This window comes from Heterodontus francisci, chromosome 33, assembly GCF_036365525.1.
Source record: "Heterodontus francisci isolate sHetFra1 chromosome 33, sHetFra1.hap1, whole genome shotgun sequence".
Classification (NCBI taxonomy): Eukaryota; Metazoa; Chordata; class Chondrichthyes; order Heterodontiformes; family Heterodontidae; genus Heterodontus; species Heterodontus francisci.
Window position 1 is genome coordinate 13,136,558 of NC_090403.1, and position 19,976 is coordinate 13,156,533.

A 19,976-nucleotide genomic window follows, 5' to 3' on the forward strand; every position below is an offset into this window, starting at 1 on the left:
TGAGCGAACAAACTGAGGGTCAGGCTGAGGGGAACAGACTGACGGATCAGACTGAGGGAACAAACTGAGGGATCAGACTGTGGGATCAGACTGTGGGACCAGACTGAGGGAACAGACTGAGGGGAACAGACTGAGGGATTAGACTGAGGGAACAAACTGAGGGGACAGACTGAGGGAACAGACTGACGGAACAGACTGAGGGTCAGGCTGAGGGGAACAGTCTGAGGGAACAGACTTAGGGGAACAGACTTAGGGATCAGACTGAGGGAACAAACTGAGGCTCAGGCCGAGGGGAACAGACTGAGGGATCAGACTGAGGGAACAAACTGAGGGGACAGACTGATGGATCAGACTGAGGGGAACAGACTGAGGGGAACAGACTCAGGGATCAGACTGAGGGATCAGACTGAGGGAACAAACTGAGGGGACAGACTGAGGGAACAGACTGAGGGAACAGACTGAGGGTCAGGCTGAGGGGAACAGTCTGAGGGTACAGACTGAGGGGAACAGACTGAGGGATCAGACTGAGGGAACAAACTGAGGGTCAGGCTGAGGGGAACAGACTGAGGGATCAGACTGAGGGAACAAACTGAGGGGTCAGACTGATGGATCAGACTGAGGGGAACAGACTGAGGGGACAGATTGAGGGATCAGAATGAGGGGACAGACTGAGGGATCAGACTGAGGGAACAAACTGAGGGGACAGACTTAGGGGACAGACTGAGGGGACCAGACTGAGGTATTAGACTGAGGGAACAAACTGAGGGGACAGACTTAGGGGACAGACTGAGGGGAACAGACTGAGGGATCAGTGTGAGGGGACAGATTGAGTGGAACAGACTGAGGGAACAGACTGAGGGATCGGACTGAGGATTCAGACAGAGGGGAATAGACTGAGGGAACAGACTGAGGGATCAGACTGAGCGAACAGACTGAGGGTTCAGGCTGAGGGTTTTAGACTGAGAGGGACAGACTGAGGGATCAGACTGAGAGGAACAAACTGAGGGTCAGGCTGAGGGGAACAGACTGAGGGATCAGACTGAGGGAACAAACTGAGGGGTCAGACTGATGGATCAGACTGAGGGTCAGGCTGAGGGGAACAGTCTGAGGGTACAGACTGAGGGGAACAGACTGAGGGATCAGACTGAGGGAACAAACTGAGGGTCAGGCTGAGGGGAACAGACTGAGGGATCAGACTGAGGGAACAAACTGAGGGGTCAGACTGATGGATCAGACTGAGGGGAACAGACTGAGGGGACAGATTGAGGGATCAGAATGAGGGGACAGACTGAGGGATCAGACTGAGGGAACAAACTGAGGGGTCAGACTGATGGATCAGACTGAGGGGAACAGACTGAGGGGACAGATTGAGGGATCAGAATGAGGGGACAGACTGAGGGATCAGACTGAGGGAACAAACTGAGGGGACAGACTTAGGGGACAGACTGAGGGGACCAGACTGAGGTATTAGACTGAGGGAACAAACTGAGGGGACAGACTTAGGGGACAGACTGAGGGGAACAGACTGAGGGATCAGTGTGAGGGGACAGATTGAGGGGAACAGACTGAGGGAACAGACTGAGGGATCGGACTGAGGATTCAGACAGAGGGGAATAGACTGAGGGAACAGACTGAGGGATCAGACTGAGCGAACAGACTGAGGGTTCAGGCTGAGGGTTTTAGACTGAGGGGACAGACTGAGGGATCAGACTGAGAGGAACAGACTAAAGGAACAGACTGAGGGATCAAACTGTGGGATCAGACTGAGGGGAACAGACTAAAGGAACAAACTGAGGGGACAGACTGAGGGAACAGACTGAGGGAACAGACTGAGGGTCAGGCTGAGGGGAACAGTCTGAGGGAACAGACTGAGGGGAACAGACTGAGGGATCAGACTGAGGGAACAAACTGAGGGTTCAGACTGAGGGAACAGACTGAGGGAACAGACTGAGGGTCAGGCTGAGGGGAACAGACTCAGGGATCAGACTGAGGGATCAGACTGAGGGAACAAACTGAGGGGACAGACTGAGGGAACAGACTGAGGGAACAGACTGAGGGTCAGGCTGAGGGGAACAGTCTGAGGGAACAGACTGAGGGGAACAGACTGAGGGATCAGACTGAGGGAACAAACTGAGGGGTCAGACTGATGGATCAGACTGAGGGGAACAGACTGAGGGGACAGATTGAGGGATCAGAATGAGGGGACAGACTGAGGGATCAGACTGAGGGAACAAACTGAGGGGAGAGACTGAGGGAACAGACTGAGGGAACAGACTGAGGGGAACAGACTGAGGGATCAGACTGAGGGAACAAACTGAGGGGTCAGACTGATGGATCAGACTGAGGGGAACAGACTGAGGGGACAGATTGAGGGATCAGAATGAGGGGACAGACTGAGGGATCAGACTGAGGGAACAAACTGAGGGGAGAGACTGAGGGAACAGACTGAGGGAACAGACTGAGGGGAACAGACTGAGGGATCAGACTGAGGGAACAAACTGAGGGGACAGACTGATGGATCAGACAGAGGGGAACAGACTGAGGGGACAGACTGATGGATCAGACTGAGGGATCAGATTGAGGGCAACAGACTGAGGGATCAGACTGAGGGGACAGACTGACGGATCAGACTGAGGGATTAGACTGAGGGAACAGACTGAGGGGACAGACTGAGGGGAACAGACTGAGGGATTAGACTGAGGGAACAAACTGAGGGGACAGACTTAGAGGACAGACTGAGGGATCAGATTGAGGGCAACAGACTGAGGGATCAGACCTTGGGATCAAACTGTGGGATCAGACTGTGGGATCAGACTGAGGGAACAGACTGAGGGGAACAGACTGAGGGGACAGATTGAGGTAAACTGACTGAGGGATTAGACTGAGGGAACAAACTGAGGGGACAGACGTAGGGGATAGACTGAGGGGAACAGACTGAGGGATCAGTGTGAGGGGACAGATTGAGGGGAACAGACTGAGGGAACAGACTCAGGGATCAGACTGAGGATTCAGACAGAGGGGAATAGACTGAGGGAACAGACTGAGGGATCAGACTGAGGGATCAAACTGTGGGATCAGACTGAGGGATCAGACTGAGGGGAACAGGCTGAGGGGAACAGACTCAGGGATCAGACTGAGGGATCAGACTGAGGGAACAGACTGAGGGATCAGATTGAGCGAACAAACTGAGGGTCAGGCTGAGGGGAACAGACTGACGGATCAGACTGAGGGAACAAACTGAGGGATCAGACTGTGGGATCAGACTGTGGGATCAGACTGAGGGAACAGACTGAGGGATCAGACTGTGGGATCAGACTGTGGGATCAGACTGAGGGAACAGACTGAGGGGAACAGACTGAGGGATTAGACTGAGGGAACAAACTGAGGGGACAGACTGAGGGAACAGACTGAGGGATCAGACTGTGGGATCAGACTGTGGTATCAGACTGAGGGAACAGACTGAGGGGAACAGACTGAGGGATTAGACTGAGGGAACAAACTGAGGGGACAGACTGAGGGTCAGGCTGAGGGGAACATTCTGAGGGAACAGACTGAGGGGAACAGACTGAGGGATCAGACTGAGGGAACAAACTGAGGCTCAGGCCGAGGGGAACAGACTGAGGGATCAGACTGAGGGAACAAACTGAGGGGACAGACTGATGGATCAGACTGAGGGGAACAGACTGAGGGGAACAGACTCAGGGATCAGACTGAGGGATCAGACTGAGGGAACAAACTGAGGGGACAGACTGAGGGAACAGACTGAGGGAACAGACTGAGGGTCAGGCTGAGGGGAACAGTCTGAGGGTACAGACTGAGGGGAACAGACTGAGGGATCAGACTGAGGGAACAAACTGAGGGTCAGGCTGAGGGGAACAGACTGATGGATCAGACTGAGGGGAACAGACTGAGGGGACAGAATGAGGGATCAGAATGAGGGGACAGACTGAGGGATCAGACTGAGGGAACTGACTGAGGGGAACAGACTAAAGGAACAGACTGAGGGATCAAACTGTGGGATCAGACTGAGGGATCAGACTGAGGGGAACAGACTCAGGGATCAGACTGAGGGATCAGACTGAGGGAACAGACTGAGGGGAACAGACTGAGGCATCAGATTGAGCGAACAAACTGAGGGTCAGGCTGAGGGGAACAGACTGACGGATCAGACTGAGGGAACAAACTGAGGGATCAGACTGTGGGATCAGACTGTGGGATCAGACTGAGGGAACAGACTGAGGGATCAGACTGTGGGATCAGACTGTGGGATCAGACTGAGGGAACAGACTGAGGGGAACAGACTGAGGGATTAGACTGAGGGAACAAACTGAGGGGACAGACTGAGGGAACAGACTGAGGGATCAGACTGTGGGATCAGACTGTGGGATCAGACTGAGGGAACAGACTGAGGGGAACAGACTGAGGGATTAGACTGAGGGAACAAACTGAGGGGACAGACTGAGGGAACAGACTGACGGAACAGACTGAGGGTCAGGCTGAGGGGAACATTCTGAGGGAACAGACTGAGGGGAACAGACTGAGGGATCAGACTGAGGGAACAAACTGAGGCTCAGGCCGAGGGGAACAGACTGAGGGATCAGACTGAGGGAACAAACTGAGGGGACAGACTGATGGATCAGACTGAGGGGAACAGACTGAGGGGAACAGACTCAGGGATCAGACTGAGGGATCAGACTGAGGGAACAAACTGAGGGGACAGACTGAGGGAACAGACTGAGGGAACAGACTGAGGGTCAGGCTGAGGGGAACAGTCTGAGGGTACAGACTGAGGGGAACAGACTGAGGGATCAGACTGAGGGAACAAACTGAGGGTCAGGCTGAGGGGAACAGTCTGAGGGTACAGACTGAGGGGAACAGACTGAGGGATCAGACTGAGGGAACAAACTGAGGGGTCAGACTGATGGATCAGACTGAGGGGAACAGACTGAGGGGACAGAATGAGGGATCAGAATGAGGGGACAGACTGAGGGATCAGACTGAGGGAACAAACTGAGGGGACAGACTTAGGGGACAGACTGAGGGGACCAGACTGAGGTATTAGACTGAGGGAACAGTGTGAGGGGACAGATTGAGGGGAACAGACTGAGGGAACAGACTGAGGGATCGGACTGAGGATTCAGACAGAGGGGAATAGACTGAGGGAACAGACTGAGGGATCAGACTGAGCGAACAGACTGAGGGTTCAGGCTGAGGGTTTTAGACTGAGGGGACAGACTGAGGGATCAGACTGAGAGGAACAGACCAAAGGAACAGACTGAGGGATCAAACTGTGGGATCAGATTCAGGGATCAGACTGAGGGGAACAGACTGAGGGATCAGACTGAGGGATCAGACTGTGGGATCAGACTGAGGGAACAGACTGAGGGGAACAGACTGAGGGATTAGACTGAGGGAACAAACTGAGGGGAACAGTCTGAGGGAACAGACTGAGGGGAACAGACTGAGGGATCAGACTGAGGGAACAAACTGAGGGGACAGACTTAGGGGATAGACTGAGGGGAACAGACTGAGGGATCAGTGTGAGGGGACAGATTGAGGGGAACAGACTCAGGGATCAGACTGAGGGATCAGACTGAGGGGAACAGACTCAGGGATCAGACTGAGGGATCAGACTGAGGGAACTGACTGAGGGGAACAGACTAAAGGAACAGACTGAGGGATCAAACTGTGGGATCAGACTCAGGGATCAGACTGAGGATTCAGACAGAGGGGAACAGTCTGAGGGAACAGACTGATGGGAACAGACTGAGGGATCAGACTGAGGGAACAAACTGAGGGGACAGACTGATGGATCAGACTGAGGGGAACAGACTGAGGGGACAGATTGAGGGATCAGAATGAGGGGACAGACTGAGGGATCAGACTGAGGGAACAAACTGAGGGGAGAGACTCAGGGAACAGACTGAGGGAACAGACTGAGGGGAACAGACTGAGGGATCAGACTGAGGGAACAAACTGAGGGGACAGACTGAGGGAAATGACTGACGGAACAGACTGAGGGACAGGCTGAGGGGAACAGTCTGAGGGAACAGATTGAGGGGAACTGACTGAGGGATCAGACTGAGGGAACAAACTGAGGCTCAGGCTGAGGGGAACAGACTGAGGGATCAGACTGAGGGAACAAACTGAGGGGACAGACTGATGGATCAGACTGAGGGGAACAGACTGAGGGGACAGATTGAGGGATCAGAATGAGGGGACAGACTGAGGGATCAGACTGAGGGAACTAACTGAGGGGACAGACTGATGGATCAGACTGAGGGGAACAGACTGAGGGAACAGACTGAGGGAAACAGAACGAAGGATCACACTGAGGGCAACAGACTGAGGGATCAGATTGAGGGCAACAGACTGAGGGGATAAAACTGAGGGAATAAACAGAGGGATCAGACTGAGGGAACAGACTGAGGGAACAGACTGAGGGTTCAGTCAGAGTGGAACAGACTGAGGGAACAGACTGAGGGATCAGACTGAGGGGACAGATTGAGGTAAACTGACTGAGGGATTAGATTGAGGGAACAAATTGAGGGGACAGACTTAGGGGATAGACTGAGGGGAACAGACTGAGGGATCAGTGTGAGGGGACAGATTGAGGGGAACAGACTGAGGGAACAGACTCAGGGATCAGACTGAGGATTCAGACAGAGGGGAATAGACTGAGGGAACAGACTGAGGGATCAGACTGAGGGGAATAGACTGAGGGAACAGACTGAGGGATCAGACTGAGGGGAACAGACTAAAGGGACAGACTGAGGGATCAAACTGTGGGATCAGACTGAGGGATCAGACTGAGGGGAACAGACTCAGGGATAAGTCTGAGGGATCAGACTGAGGGAACAGACTGAGGGGAGCAGACTGAGACATCAGACTGAGCGAACAAACTGAGGGTCAGGCTGAGGGGAACAGACTGAGGGATCAGACTGAGGGAACAGACTGAGGGGAACAGACTGAGGGATTAGACTGAGGGAAAAAACTGAGGGGACAGACTGAGGGATCAGAATGAGGGGACAGACTGAGGGATCAGACTGAGGGAACAAACTGAGGGGAGAGACTCAGGGAACAGACTGAGGGAACAGACTGAGGGGAACAGACTGAGGGATCAGACTGAGGGAACAAACTGAGGGGACAGACTAATGGATCAGACTGAGGGGAACAGACTGAGGGGACAGACTGAGGGATCAGACTGTGGGATCAGACTGAGGGAACAAACTGAGGGGAACAGACTGAGGGAACAAACTGAGGGCAACAGACTGAGGGATCAGATTGAGGGGACAGACTGAAGGATCAGACTGAGGGGACAGATTGAGGTAAACTGACTGAGGGATTAGACTGAGGGAACAAACTGAGGGGACAGACTTAGGGGATAGACTGAGGGGAACAGACTGAGGGATCAGTGTGAGGGGACAGATTGAGGGGAACAGACTGAGGGAACAGACTCAGGGATCAGACTGAGGATTTAGACAGAGGGGAATAGACTGAGGGAACAGACTGAGGGATCAGACTGGGTAACAGACTAAAGGAACAGACTGAGGGGACAGACTGATGGATCAGACTGAGGGGTACAGACTGAGGGGACAGATTGAGGGATCAGACTGAGGGAACAAACTGAGGGGAGAGACTCAGGGAACAGACTGAGGGAACAGACTGAGGGGAACAGACTGAGGGATCAGACTGAGGGAACAAACTGAGGGGACAGACTGATGGATCAGACGGAGGGGAACAGACTGAGGGGACAGACTGAGGGATCAGAATGTGGGGACAGACTGAGGGATCAGACTGTGGGAACAGACTGAGGGAACAGACTGAGGGCAACAGACTGAGGGATCAGATTGAGGGCAACAGACTGAGGGATCAGAGTGAGGGGACAGACTGACTGATCAGACTGAGGGATTAGACTGAGGGAACAGACTGAAGGATCAGACTGAGGGGACAGATTGAGGTAAACAGACTGAGGGATTGGACTGAGGGAACAAACTGAGGGGACGGACTTAGGGGACAGACTGAGGGGAACAGACTGAGGGATCAGTATGAGGGGACAGATTGAGGGGAACAGACTGAGGGAACAGACTGAGGGAACAAACTGAGGGGACAGACTTAGGGGACAGACTGAGGGATCAGATTGAGGGAAACAGACTGAGGGATCAGACCTTGGGATCAGACTGTGGGATCAGACTGAGGGTACAGACTGAGGGGAACAGACTGAGGGATCAGACCTTGGGATCAGACTGTGGGATCAGACTGAGGGAACAAACTGAGGGGACAGACTTCGGGGACAGACTGAGGGGACCAGACTGAAGGATCAGACTGAGGGGACAGATTGAGGTAAACAGACTGAGGGATTAGACTGAGGGAACAGACTGAGGGGACAGACTTAGGGGACAGACTTAGGGGACAGAGTGAGGGGAACAGACTGAGGGGACAGACTTAGGGGACAGACTGAGGGGAACAGACTGAGGGATCAGATTGAGGGTACAGATTGAGGGGAACAGACTGAGGGGACAGACTTAGGGGACAGACTGAGGGATCAGATTGAGGGGACAGACTGAGGGGAACAGACTGAAGGAACAGAGTTAGGGATTAGACTCAGAGTTCGGACTCAGGTGAACTGACTGAGGAAACCGACTGAGGGGAACAGTCTGAGGGAACAGGCTGAGGGATCAGCTAGGGAGGAACATAAATCTTGCTGCACAATGGCCTGCCTGGCAACAAGAAGACAGTGGAGCGGCAATTTATTTTAAAACTATGGAGCAAATGTTTGTAAAAGATAATTTACCGATTCCTCACATCAGTCTCCAAAGTGGTTCCGGTAATCAGTATTTTAATTTTTGCCTTTTTTCTCTTTCAATTCTCCTCTCCCGTCACATTTGCTGATCTCATTAGTTGTCCCTGTGCTGTCTCTCTGTGTCCAGTGGGATTTCATTACTGTAGCCACCATGGGAGAATAACTGATTGATTGCAGATGTCATTGTGGCCCCTGCTCAGTAAACAGTTCAGGACTGGCCTTGCACAAAGCAAGCTCACTAACACTGAGTCTCAGTGCTCTCACCCACTGCTATCTCCAGCACAGTGTGAGCACTCCCTCCCTCTCTAGCCCAGGATCTGATCAGGGTCTGGAACATGGTCGATCCAGCCAGAGCCCTCTCCATCAAGAATGGCTGTATTTCTTCAGGAAATGTTGTTCAGGAACTCGCACCTCCATCAATGTGGGTTCAGGTGGTTGGCAGAGGAGTAGGCACTGGTTGCCAAGGTGATCAGAGTCAGGGATTGGATGGTGGAGGAGCAGGCTGAATGTTGACGCAGCAGCTGGCACGATGTGTGCTCTCGGGGAGCTTGCGGACAAAGCCATTGAGAATGTTGAAAATATGGTACTCGGCCCTGACCGCACTGGGGGTGTTGAGGTGGGTCAGGTGTGTGGAGCACTCCCATCCAAGCTGACCCCTGTTCGGCTGGGATTTCTCATCAGTGCAGGGCCCTGAAACCTCCCTCGGGGGTCTTGGCCTCACAACCCGAGCCATCTCTTGGAAATCCCATCCATGCCATTCTACTCTGTGTGGAGGGGTTTCCTGTACAGGCTGTTCTTGTACACCCTCCACGTCCTTGCCTTCGTTGGCTGTTTAGGGACCCCGTGGCACTCCGTCCTGCCATCTGGAGGAGGTGGGTCCTCCAGTGGGAGGCTCTCTACTCAGGAGTCCTCCCTTTGTCCATTGGGAATTTGGTATGGAGGGTGTTGCACATGGCGGCGCTATGCAATAGACTGTTAAGTTGATTCACAGAATCTCGGGCCGCCTGTAATTTCTGCGGCCTGGAGGAGCCCATGTTTCACCTCCATGTAGGATGTGAGAGATTGCAGCCCCTGATTGACTGTCTGAGGGGCGGTACCTTCATTTTCGGTGTGGAGGGGAGTGGGCAGATTGGTAGAACCACCTGGTGGGATTGCTCCTGGGCCTGGTCAAGGTGGCCATCAACAGGTCCAGGCAGCGGGCGGCCAAAGGGGTTATTCAGCCCGACTGCCTGTCTCTCTACTGTGGCTACATTCTTGCCCGGGTGCCCCAGGAGAGAAACACGCAGTGTCCGCCAGTACACTTGAGGCCTTCAGTGACTGGTGGGCTCTGTGGGGATTGGGCAGCTTCATTGGTAATCAGAAACAGATTTTAATTTGAAATGTTAGGTTTCCTTCACATTTTCTGATTAAATTAGCTTCCTAGTCGTTCCTTTTTTAATTGATAAAACCTTTGATTGGTTAATATAAAACAGGTGGCAATACGAAACCATAGCAACACTGAATCCCAGCCTGTGGCCCGGTCTGATAGATCAGTCTGTTGGCTCAGAGTCCTGAGATACTGGGATTAATTCCACTGCAGCTGAGAAGTCTCAGAGGAGATTTGATGAAGGTTTTTAAATGATGAAGGGTTTTAATAGAGTGAATAGGGAAGAACCATTTCCTCCAGTGGGGAGTCAGAGATGAGGGGTCCCCAACGATCACTCAGAGTATGGAGAGAGATCAGCACCCATTTTGTGGAGTGTTGTTGCAGCATGGAATGCTTTTCCCCAGGGAATGGTCGGATCAGAGATCACATACTTCTTTGAAGGGAAGAGTAGATAAACATTTGAAATAGAGGAAGGTAGAGGCCTGGGAGGAGAGATAGGGCAGTGGGATTAGTTTTGGAGTGCTTTGATCAAGAGCTGTGTTCGGGGTGATGGGCTGAATGGCCCCCTCCTGTAGGCTATCACAGTTCAAGGGTGCTTTGCATGATTCCTTACGAGATCCGGATGTGACTGGAACAGTGACATTGGCAGGAATGGTCAGGGATTTGGGGATGATCGTCCAAGGTTGGGGCTTTAGTCTCGTGCTGGCAATGAGTGCCGGAGTCTCACACAGCAGAATGTTTGTTTGCTTCATTCCTCAGACTGGGCTAAGTTCATTGATTCAGCGCTAGTTGGGCTGCTGGAATTGCCTGTAGTGTTGTTAGGCCAGAGTTACTGCTCCTGATCACTGCCACAAGACTGCTGGGAACATGTGTGCTTATTGTGTACAAACAGGGCTCGCTGTGATACACAGTCCAGCGCGTCCCTTCCAATGTCCGACTCCCATCCAGTTCCTGGGCCTCATCCAGTGCCCAGCCCCCAATAACACCCAGCTTCCATCCAGTGCATGGCCCTCATGTAGAGCATGGTTGACACTGTCTCGGATTGTGTCGGAGGAACAGTCACCTGGGTGATGCTGCCTGATATTTGTGGAAGTGATGTCCCATCATTCAGCAGTGCCAGAATGGGAAAGTACTATCAAGTACCTGGATGAAGAGGTCTCTGTAAACATGGACACAACAGTGACATCAGACCTGACTTGTTATGGCCCCCTCCTGGATTCCCAAAGTTTCGGGTTTTAGTGATGTGCAGAGTGAACCCAATAATCTACTGATGAGGAACCTTGAGTGAGATGATTGCCTGGTCTGGGGGTCAGTGCGATTGAACAGCAATCCTGAGCACACAACATGGATTTAAAATGAGAGAAACTGACTGTTGAGTCTGCCTTAAACACCCACAACTAATCTATACAGGGCAAGATCTACCAGCTGATCCAGTCTGGGTTAAGGGGCTGGACAGTCGAGACAGGACAGGGGTAACTACTGAGTATAAAGTCCTGCCTGGACGAGCACAGCATCAACAATCCATACAGTTCAGGTTCAACAACCAGTTGCTCTGCCTTTGGGGTCAATTTGCAAGAAATTGTTGGGGTGGAATTTGTATACAAGAAACTGCAGCTTCATGCATCATCGGCTGCTTTTATCAGGTCAAGGGAGGCCGAGACCTTTTTAAGAGAAAGACAAAGGGATCATTTGACTTTTTGTGATAACGAATCACAGCCTGCTTTGCATCTCTCACCATTTTTTATTTCCGTTGGAGAAAGATGTCAAATGGATGTGTTTGTTATCAGTGTTTTATAATATCAAAGATAAAATCTACCCCAAAGACTCCAGACTAAACAAAACTCCACTTCGAAAGGAAACAGTTGAACATCCAGTCAGAGTGTGAATGAACAGTGTCTGACTCACTGTGCCCAGTCCCAGAGTGTGTTCACTCACTCCAGTCCCACCCTCATGTTCCCCCTCCCCTTTCCTCCCTCATCCTCCACTCCTCACACTTACCTGTTGCCCTTTTGACATCAGGAGAGTGAGGGGTTCCCTTCTGACTGGGTGCAGACTTGGGTGGGGTCTTTGCACCGATGCTTCCTGGCATTCTGAGGCCAGATGGTGCTGGTGATCCTGAAGTCTTCCTCGTTTCTGGCACCTGAATGGAATCACTGGGCCGTTAGTTTGAATGTTTACTCGAGTCTGACAGTGCCAAACACTCCATAACTATTTACACAAAATCCATTTCCCTTCTTTATACTCCCCAGCCCTAACTTCCTGGCCTTGACAATGATGAGGGCCAAGTTTAGTGATGGCTCTGCCTGTCTGGGGCTTTACACCAGCTAAGTTAGATGGACCGAACGGCCTTTTTCCACTGCAGGTCACACCACCAACGGCAGTGTTTTTATGTTGTGAGTTAACCCTGCTCCTCACAGGAGAGATGGTGGTTAGTGGTAATATCACTGGACTAGTAATCCAGCAACCCAAGTTAATATGGTGGGAAAATTGATTCAAATCCCACCATGGTAGTTGGTGGAATTTAAATTCAATTAATTAATAAAAAAATTCAAGTAATTAAAAAAAAATCTGGAACTGAAACCTAGGGCTGGATTATATCTTAGGCAGATGGGACTTTTACGTCAGTGGTGAACCCGCTTCCACCTAGCCTGGGGATCCGTCCCAGATTGTACAGGTCCCCAAGCTTCAATTGTGAAGATAAGTTGGGCATGCCTCACCAGGGGGATCGGTCGTGCTCTGGTGAGGCTAGGGTGGTCGTTTGGGGTGGGCGGGGGTGGGTTGGGAGTGGGGTGAGGGGGGGGGTGCGGCCTCAATCAGGCACCCTGGGCCCGACTGCCATGGCACCACCCCCCCCCAACCCCTCGGCGCGCGGAAAGGCTGGCAGCTATTGCTGGGCAGCCTTTCATGTCCCCAGCGCGCCCTCTTGCCACGGGTAAAATACCTGTGGAGGCGGGCAAGGGCCCTTAAGTGGCCGTTAAGTGGCCACTTATGGGCCTTGATTGGCCTCGGGCAGGTGGGTGGATCCCCTCTGTAAAGTTGGCAGGATAGAGGAAGGCTTCCCAAAGCCTCCCGCTCAATTTTACGATGCCACTATCTTCCCCTACGGCACCATCCGACCTGCTAAGGCAGCGTAAAATTCAGCCCCTAGGCTCAGTAATGGTTCCTATGAAACTATCATCGATTGTCATAAAAACGCATCTGGTTCACTAATGCCCTTTCGGGAAGGAAATCTGCTGTCCTTACCCAGCCTGGTCTACATGTGACTCCAGACCCACAGCAATGTGGTTGACTCTTAACTGCCCTCTGAATTCAGTAGTCAAGTGTAATTAGGAATGGGCAACAAATGCTGTCCTTGCCAGTGATGCCTACATCCCATGAAATTAAAAAAAAGTGACTGTGTAGAGAAAGGCTGAGCAGGAGACAGTGTTACTGCCAGTCCAGTCTTGACCTTGCCATGGCTGGAATCCATCTTTCAACGAGATTTTTAATGTGACTCAACCTAGATTTATTGATAATGAGAGCAGCAGTAAGGAGGTGCAACCAGGGACAATTACAGCTGGGCATGAGCAGCATCTTCCTCCACATGCTTTATTAGAAAGCAAATCGCAGAGACATATTTCAGTGCAGGGTGAGGGGCAGGTCACTGTTTGGAGAACAGAGCTGAGTTCCAGTATGTCCTGATATCGAGAATCATCCAGGGCATGGGACCAATCTCAGTCACATCATTGACTGAAATAGAAGGAATACAGAAGGTGCATTGATTGGAGCCCTGGCATAGTGAGGTGCCTGCTGGAGGCGTGGCACTAGGAAATGTGGGAACTGAGCCAAAGATGTGGGATGAGGGAATGATGGGGGCTTGGCTGATGGAGGGTTTAATGGGGAGTGATGGGGTTGGGGAGAGTGATGAGGGGTTTGATGGAGGGTGATTAGGGAAGATGAGGGGGCTCAGGGGTTGAGGTGATGGGGTGTGAAGAGACGGGTAGGGGAGGGCCAATGGGAGAGTAATGGGGATTTGATGGTGGGTGATGGGAGTTGGGATATGGGTGTTTGATGGGTGGGGGAATGGGGGATGATGGGGGCTGGGCTGAGATGGGAGGGTCGGGATGGGGAGTGATGGGAGGCTGGTATGGGGGGGGGTGATGGAAGGGTCAGGGATGGGGAAATGGGAGGGTGATAGGGGGCTGGGATAGAGATGATGGGGGGGGCCGGAAGGGGGTGGGGCAGCGATGGAAGGGTGGGGGAGGGGGAATGGGAGGGTGTTGGGGGGCCCGGATGGGGGGTGATGGAAGGGCTGGGAGGCGGGTGAGGGGGATTGGGGAGGGGAATGGGAGGGTGATGGGTTGTGATGGGGTGATGGCAGGGCCGGGGCTGGGATGGGGGGTGATGGAAGATGGGGAGGGGGTATGGGAGGATGATGGAATCTGGGATAGGGGTTGACGGAAGGGTGGGGGAGCAGGAATAGGAGGATGATTAGGGGTTTGATGGGCAGTGGAATGATGGATGGAAGGTGATGGGGAGTGATGGAGGGGTGGAGGTGTGGGATGGGGGTGTTCCTTGGGGTGTTTGATGGGAGATTGGGGAGGGCTGATGGGAGTTTTGGCAGAGGAATGGGGGGATGGAGGAGTGATGGGGATAAGGATGTGGGATGGGGGCATTGATGGAGGATGATGGGTAATGGGGATTGGGGGATGGGTGATGGGTAATGGGGATTAGGGGATGTATGATGGGGATTGGGGGATGGGTGATGGGGATTTGGAGATGGGTAATGGGAATTGGGGGATGGGTGATGGGGATTGGGGGATGGGTAATGGGGATTGGGGGATGTATGATGGGGATTGGGGGATGGGTGATGGGGATTTGGAGATGGGTAATGGGGATTGGGGGATGTATGATGGGGATTAGGGGATGGGTGATGGGGATTTGGAGATGGGTAATGGGAATTGGGGGATGGGTGATGGGGATTAGGGGATGTATGATGGGGATTGGGGGATGGGTGATGGGGATTTGGAGATGGGTAATGGGAATTGGGGGATGGGTGATGGGGATTGGGGGATGGGTAATGGGGATTGGGGGATGGGTGATGGGGATTGGGGGATGGGTGATGGGTAATGGGGATTGGGATGTATGATGGGGATTGGGGGATGGGTGATGGGGATTTGGAGATGGGTAATGGGAATTGGGGGATGGGTGATGGGGATTGGGGGATGGGTAATGGGGATTGGGGGATGGGTGATGGGGATTGGGGGATGGGTGATGGGTAATGGGGATTGGGATGTGTGATGGGGATTGGGGGATGGGTGATGGGGAGTTTGATGGGAGATGGGGGAGGGGTGATGTGGGTTTTGGCAGAGGAATGGGGGGGATGGAGGAGTGATGGGGTGTTATGGGGATGAGGATGTTGATGGAGGATGATGGGTAATGGGGGATTGGGGGAGGGTGATGGGGGTTGGGGGATGGGTGATGTGGGGGTTGACGGGAGATGGGGGGGGTGATGGGGTTTGATGGGCAGGGGAATTGGGGCATGGAGGGGTGAAGGGCTTGATGGGGGAATGGGGGGGTTGATGTGTTGGGGATGGGGTGGTCGGGATGGCAGGGTGTGATGGGTAGATGTGATCCATGAAAGAGTTGTCACTGAATAGAGTGGGATTCTCGGTCATCACTGAGCCAATAGCTGACTTGGTAAAATGGGAGCCTTGAAACACTTCTATCTGTTCCAGAGAATGAATATAAATGAATTGAACATGAAGCAGTTAAGCTGGGCTATTGACATTTGTGTTTGGTTATCAGATTGCTGCAGTTGAGAGAACTCCTCTAAAGATGTGATCCTTACCTTTGCTCTGTGCTCTTTAGCTCCTGTACCATCTTGGCCTGTAGCAGACTGAGGTCTTTTGGGGGTGGAGACAAAGCTGGAAGATTTGTTGCTACGGGCAGCTGTAATAGGCCTCTTAGGAATAGTAGAGGCCTGAGGTCTAGCTTTTGATGTTTTTGCAGATGTAGGTGTGGAGCTCTTTACAGGAAAATAAAATTCAAAATGACAACACAAAATATGAATTCCATAAACCAAATAAAATTATGGTGAAATAACTTTAAATAGTAAAACAAGAAATGAAAAGTTTGGATGCCAGTGGGTTGATGGAGTGGCCTGAATGCTAAGCAGCTTGCTTAGTAGCGTGACTCTCACCTTGGTCTTGCTTTCGGGGCAGGCTGCCTTGGATTTGACTTCTTCTTCACCTGCAACAGGCAGTTGAGCTAAAAACAGAGAACAAAACAAAATGGGTTCTGTCCAATTTCAAATGGGAGATTAAAAAAGATCTGACTTAAGGTGGGTGCTGTGAGGCAAAGGCAGAAAGTAGCAGGAACTCCCATGAAGGAACACTTCCTTCCCACAAAGCCCACAAACTGTATCCGGCCCCACTGAATCCAAAACACTTAGTTTAAGATGCTGAGGCCTGGCTGTGACTTGCAGAAATCAGAAGTGAATACCCACCTGACCCATCTGATTGGGAAATATTTTAACACAGACTTTTATCAAAGTGGCTGGCTTAGTGCTTCACAAGCTATTCATTCGGAGGATTTCAGCATTTCATTCCACAAAATGGGGCACCAAATTCCCAAAGGAATTTTAACTAACTGGGACCAATGAATTAGCCTCCTTGTTCAGATATGGATCATAATAACCTTCAAATTTAGTTTCTAATCTCTCAGATAGATCAAATGGAGGTCAAACATCATTGTGAGGGAGCAAGGGGGAAATGAGAGGAAATCAGCTTTGGTACATTCATGTTATTACTGAAAAGGCATTTTAAATTTTTAATTGGGGTTAGCAGAAACCCAGGTGCAGGTCACATTATAGCTCCTGTGTACATTGTAGCTCTGTGTATATTGTGGTCCCTGTGTACATTGCAGCTACTGTGTATATTGTAGTCCCTGAATATATTGTAGTCCCTGTGTATATTGTAGTTTGTGTGCATATTGTAGCTCCTGTGTATATTGAAGCTCCTGTGTATATTATAACCCCTGTGTACATTGTAGTCCCTGTGCATATTGTAGCTCCTGTGTAAGTGGTAGTCCCTACGTATATTGAAGTCCCTGTGTATCTTGTAGTTCGTGTGCATATTGTAGCTCCTGTGCATATTATATTCCCTGTATATATTGTAGTCCCTGTCTATATTGTACTACCAGTGTATATTGCAGATCCTGTGTATATTGCAGATCCTGAGTATATTGTAGTCTCTGTGTATATTGTAGCCCCGGTATATATTGTAGTCCCTGTGTATATTGTAGTTCGTGTGTATATTGCGGCTCCTGTGCATATAGTAGTCCCTGTTTATATTGTAGTCCCTGTGTATATTGTAGCTTCTGTGCATTTGTATCTCCTGTCTATATTGTAGCTCCTGTCCACATTATAGTCCCTGTGTATATTGTAGTCCATGATTATATTGTAGCTCCTGTGTATATTGTAGTCCCTGTGTAAATTGTAATTCCTGTGTATATTGTAATTCCTGTGTATATTGTAGTTCCTGTGTATATTGTAGCTTCTGTGTATATTTTAGCTTCTGTGTATATTGTAGTACCTGTGTATATTATAGTCCCTGTGTATATTGTAGCTCCGTGTATACTGTAGCTCCATGTATATTGTAGCTTTATTTATATTGTAGTCCCTTTGTATATTGTAGCTCCTGTGTAAATTGTAGTCCCTGTGTATATTGTAGTCCCTCTGTATATTGTATTCCTGTGTATATTTTAGCTCCTGTGTATATTGTTGTGCCTGTGTATATTGTGGTCCCTGTGTATATTGGAGCTCTGTGTATATTGTAGTTCCTGTGTATATTGCAGTCCCTGTGTATATTGTAGTTCCTGTGTATATTGTAGTCCCTGTGCATATTGTAGTCACTGTGTATATTGTAGTTCCTGTGCATATTGTAGCTCCTGTGACTATTGAGGTTGCTGTGACTATTGTACTCCCTGTGTATATTATAGTTCCTGTGTATATTGTAGTCCCTGTGCATATTGTAGTCACTGTGTATATTGTAGTTCCTGTGCATATTGTAGCTCCTGTGACTATTGAGGTTGCTGTGACTATTGTACTCCCTGTGTATATTATAGTTCCTGTGTATATTGTAGCTCCTGTGCCTATTGTAGTTCCTGTGTATATTCCAGTCCCGGTGTATATTGTAGTTCCTGTGTATATTGTAGCTCCTGTGTATATTGTAGTGCCTGTGTATATTGTAGTCGCTATGTATATTGTAGCTCTGTGTATATTGTAGCTCTCTTTATATTGTAGACCCTGTGTATATTGTAGCTCTGTGTATATTGTAGCTACTGTGTAAATTGTAGTCTCTGTGTTAATTGTAGCACTGTGAATATTGTAGTCCCTGTGTATATTGTAGCTCTGTGTATATTGTAGTGCCTGTGTATATTGTAGTACCTGTGTATATTGTCAATCCTGTGTATATTGTAGTTCCTCTGTATATTGTAGTTCCTGTGTATATTGTAGTCCCTGTGTATATTATAGTCCTTGTGTATTTTGTAGTCCCTGTGCATATTGCAGGCCCTGTGTATATTGTAGCTCCTGTGTATATAGTAGTTCCTGTACATATTGCAGCTCCTGTGTTTATTATCGTCCCTGTGTATATTGTAGCTTCTGTGTATATTGTAGCTCTCTTTCTATTGTAGTTCCTGTGTAAATTGTCGTTCCTGTATATATTGTAGCTCCTGTGACTGTCGTAGTTCCTGTGACTATTGTAACTCCTGTGTATATTGTAGCTCTGTGTATATTGTAATACCTGTGTAATTTGTAGTCCCTGTGTATATTGTAGTTCCTGTGTATATTGTAGCTGCTGTGTATATTATAGTCCATGTGTATATTGTAGTTCCTGTGCATCTTATGGTCCCTGTGTAATTTGTAGTTCCTGTGTATTTGTAGTTCCTGTGTATATTGTAGCTCCTGTGTATATTATAGTCCCTATGTAAAGTGTAGGCCCTGTGTATATTGTAGTTCCTGTGCATATTATAGTCCCTCTGTATATTGTAGTCCCTGTGTATATTGTAGTTCCTGTGTATATTGTAGCTGCTGTGTATATTATAGTCCATGTGTATATTGTAGTTCCTGTGCATCTTATGGTCCCTGTGTAATTTGTAGTTCCTGTGTATTTGTAGTTCCAGTGTATATTGTAGCTCCTGTGTATATTATAGTCCCTATGTAAAGTGTAGGCCCTGTGTATATTGTAGTTCCTGTGCATATTATAGTCCCTCTGTATATTGTACTCCCTGTGTATATTGTAGCTCCTGTCTATATTATAGTCCCTGTGTAAATTGCACTCCCTGTGTATATTGTAGCTCCTGTATATATTGTAGTCCCTATGTATACTGTGCTCCCTGCCTATATTGTAGTTCTGTGTTTATCGTAGTCCCTGTGTATATTGTTCCTACTTTGTATATTGCAGTCACTGTGTATATTGCAGCTCCTATGTATATTGTGGCTCTGTGTATATTGTAGTCCCTGTGTATAGTGTCCTTCCTGTGTATATTTTATCTCCTGTGCATATTGTAGTCCCTGCGCATATTGTAGTTCCGGTGTACATTGTAGTTCCTGTGTATATTGTAGTTCCTGTGTATACTGTAGTCCCTGTGTATATTGTAGCTCCTGTGTATACTGTAATCCTGGTGTATATTTCAGCTCTGTGTATATTGTAATCCCTGTGCATATTGTACTCCCTGTGTATATTGTAGCTCCTGTATATATTATAGTCCCTGTGTAAATTGTAGTCCCTCTGTATATTGTACTCCCTGTGTATATTGTAGCTC

The 19,976-nt window shown here is 49.8% G+C and overlaps 1 protein-coding gene across 3 annotated transcripts in view; it reads right to left on the bottom strand.

The window, feature by feature from the left end:
• maptb (microtubule-associated protein tau b) overlaps window positions 1–19,976 on the bottom strand; it is a 554,848-nt gene that overhangs the window by 428,769 nt on the left and 106,103 nt on the right. For all 3 annotated transcript variants that reach the window (XM_068013095.1, XM_068013097.1, XM_068013094.1), the window contains 3 exons: window positions 16,351–16,418; window positions 16,000–16,176; window positions 12,168–12,309 (listed from right to left, as the gene is read on the bottom strand). In XM_068013095.1, coding sequence (XP_067869196.1) covers window positions 12,168–12,309; window positions 16,000–16,176; window positions 16,351–16,418 — 387 coding nt within the window. The remainder of the gene's footprint in view (window positions 1–12,167; window positions 12,310–15,999; window positions 16,177–16,350; window positions 16,419–19,976) is intronic.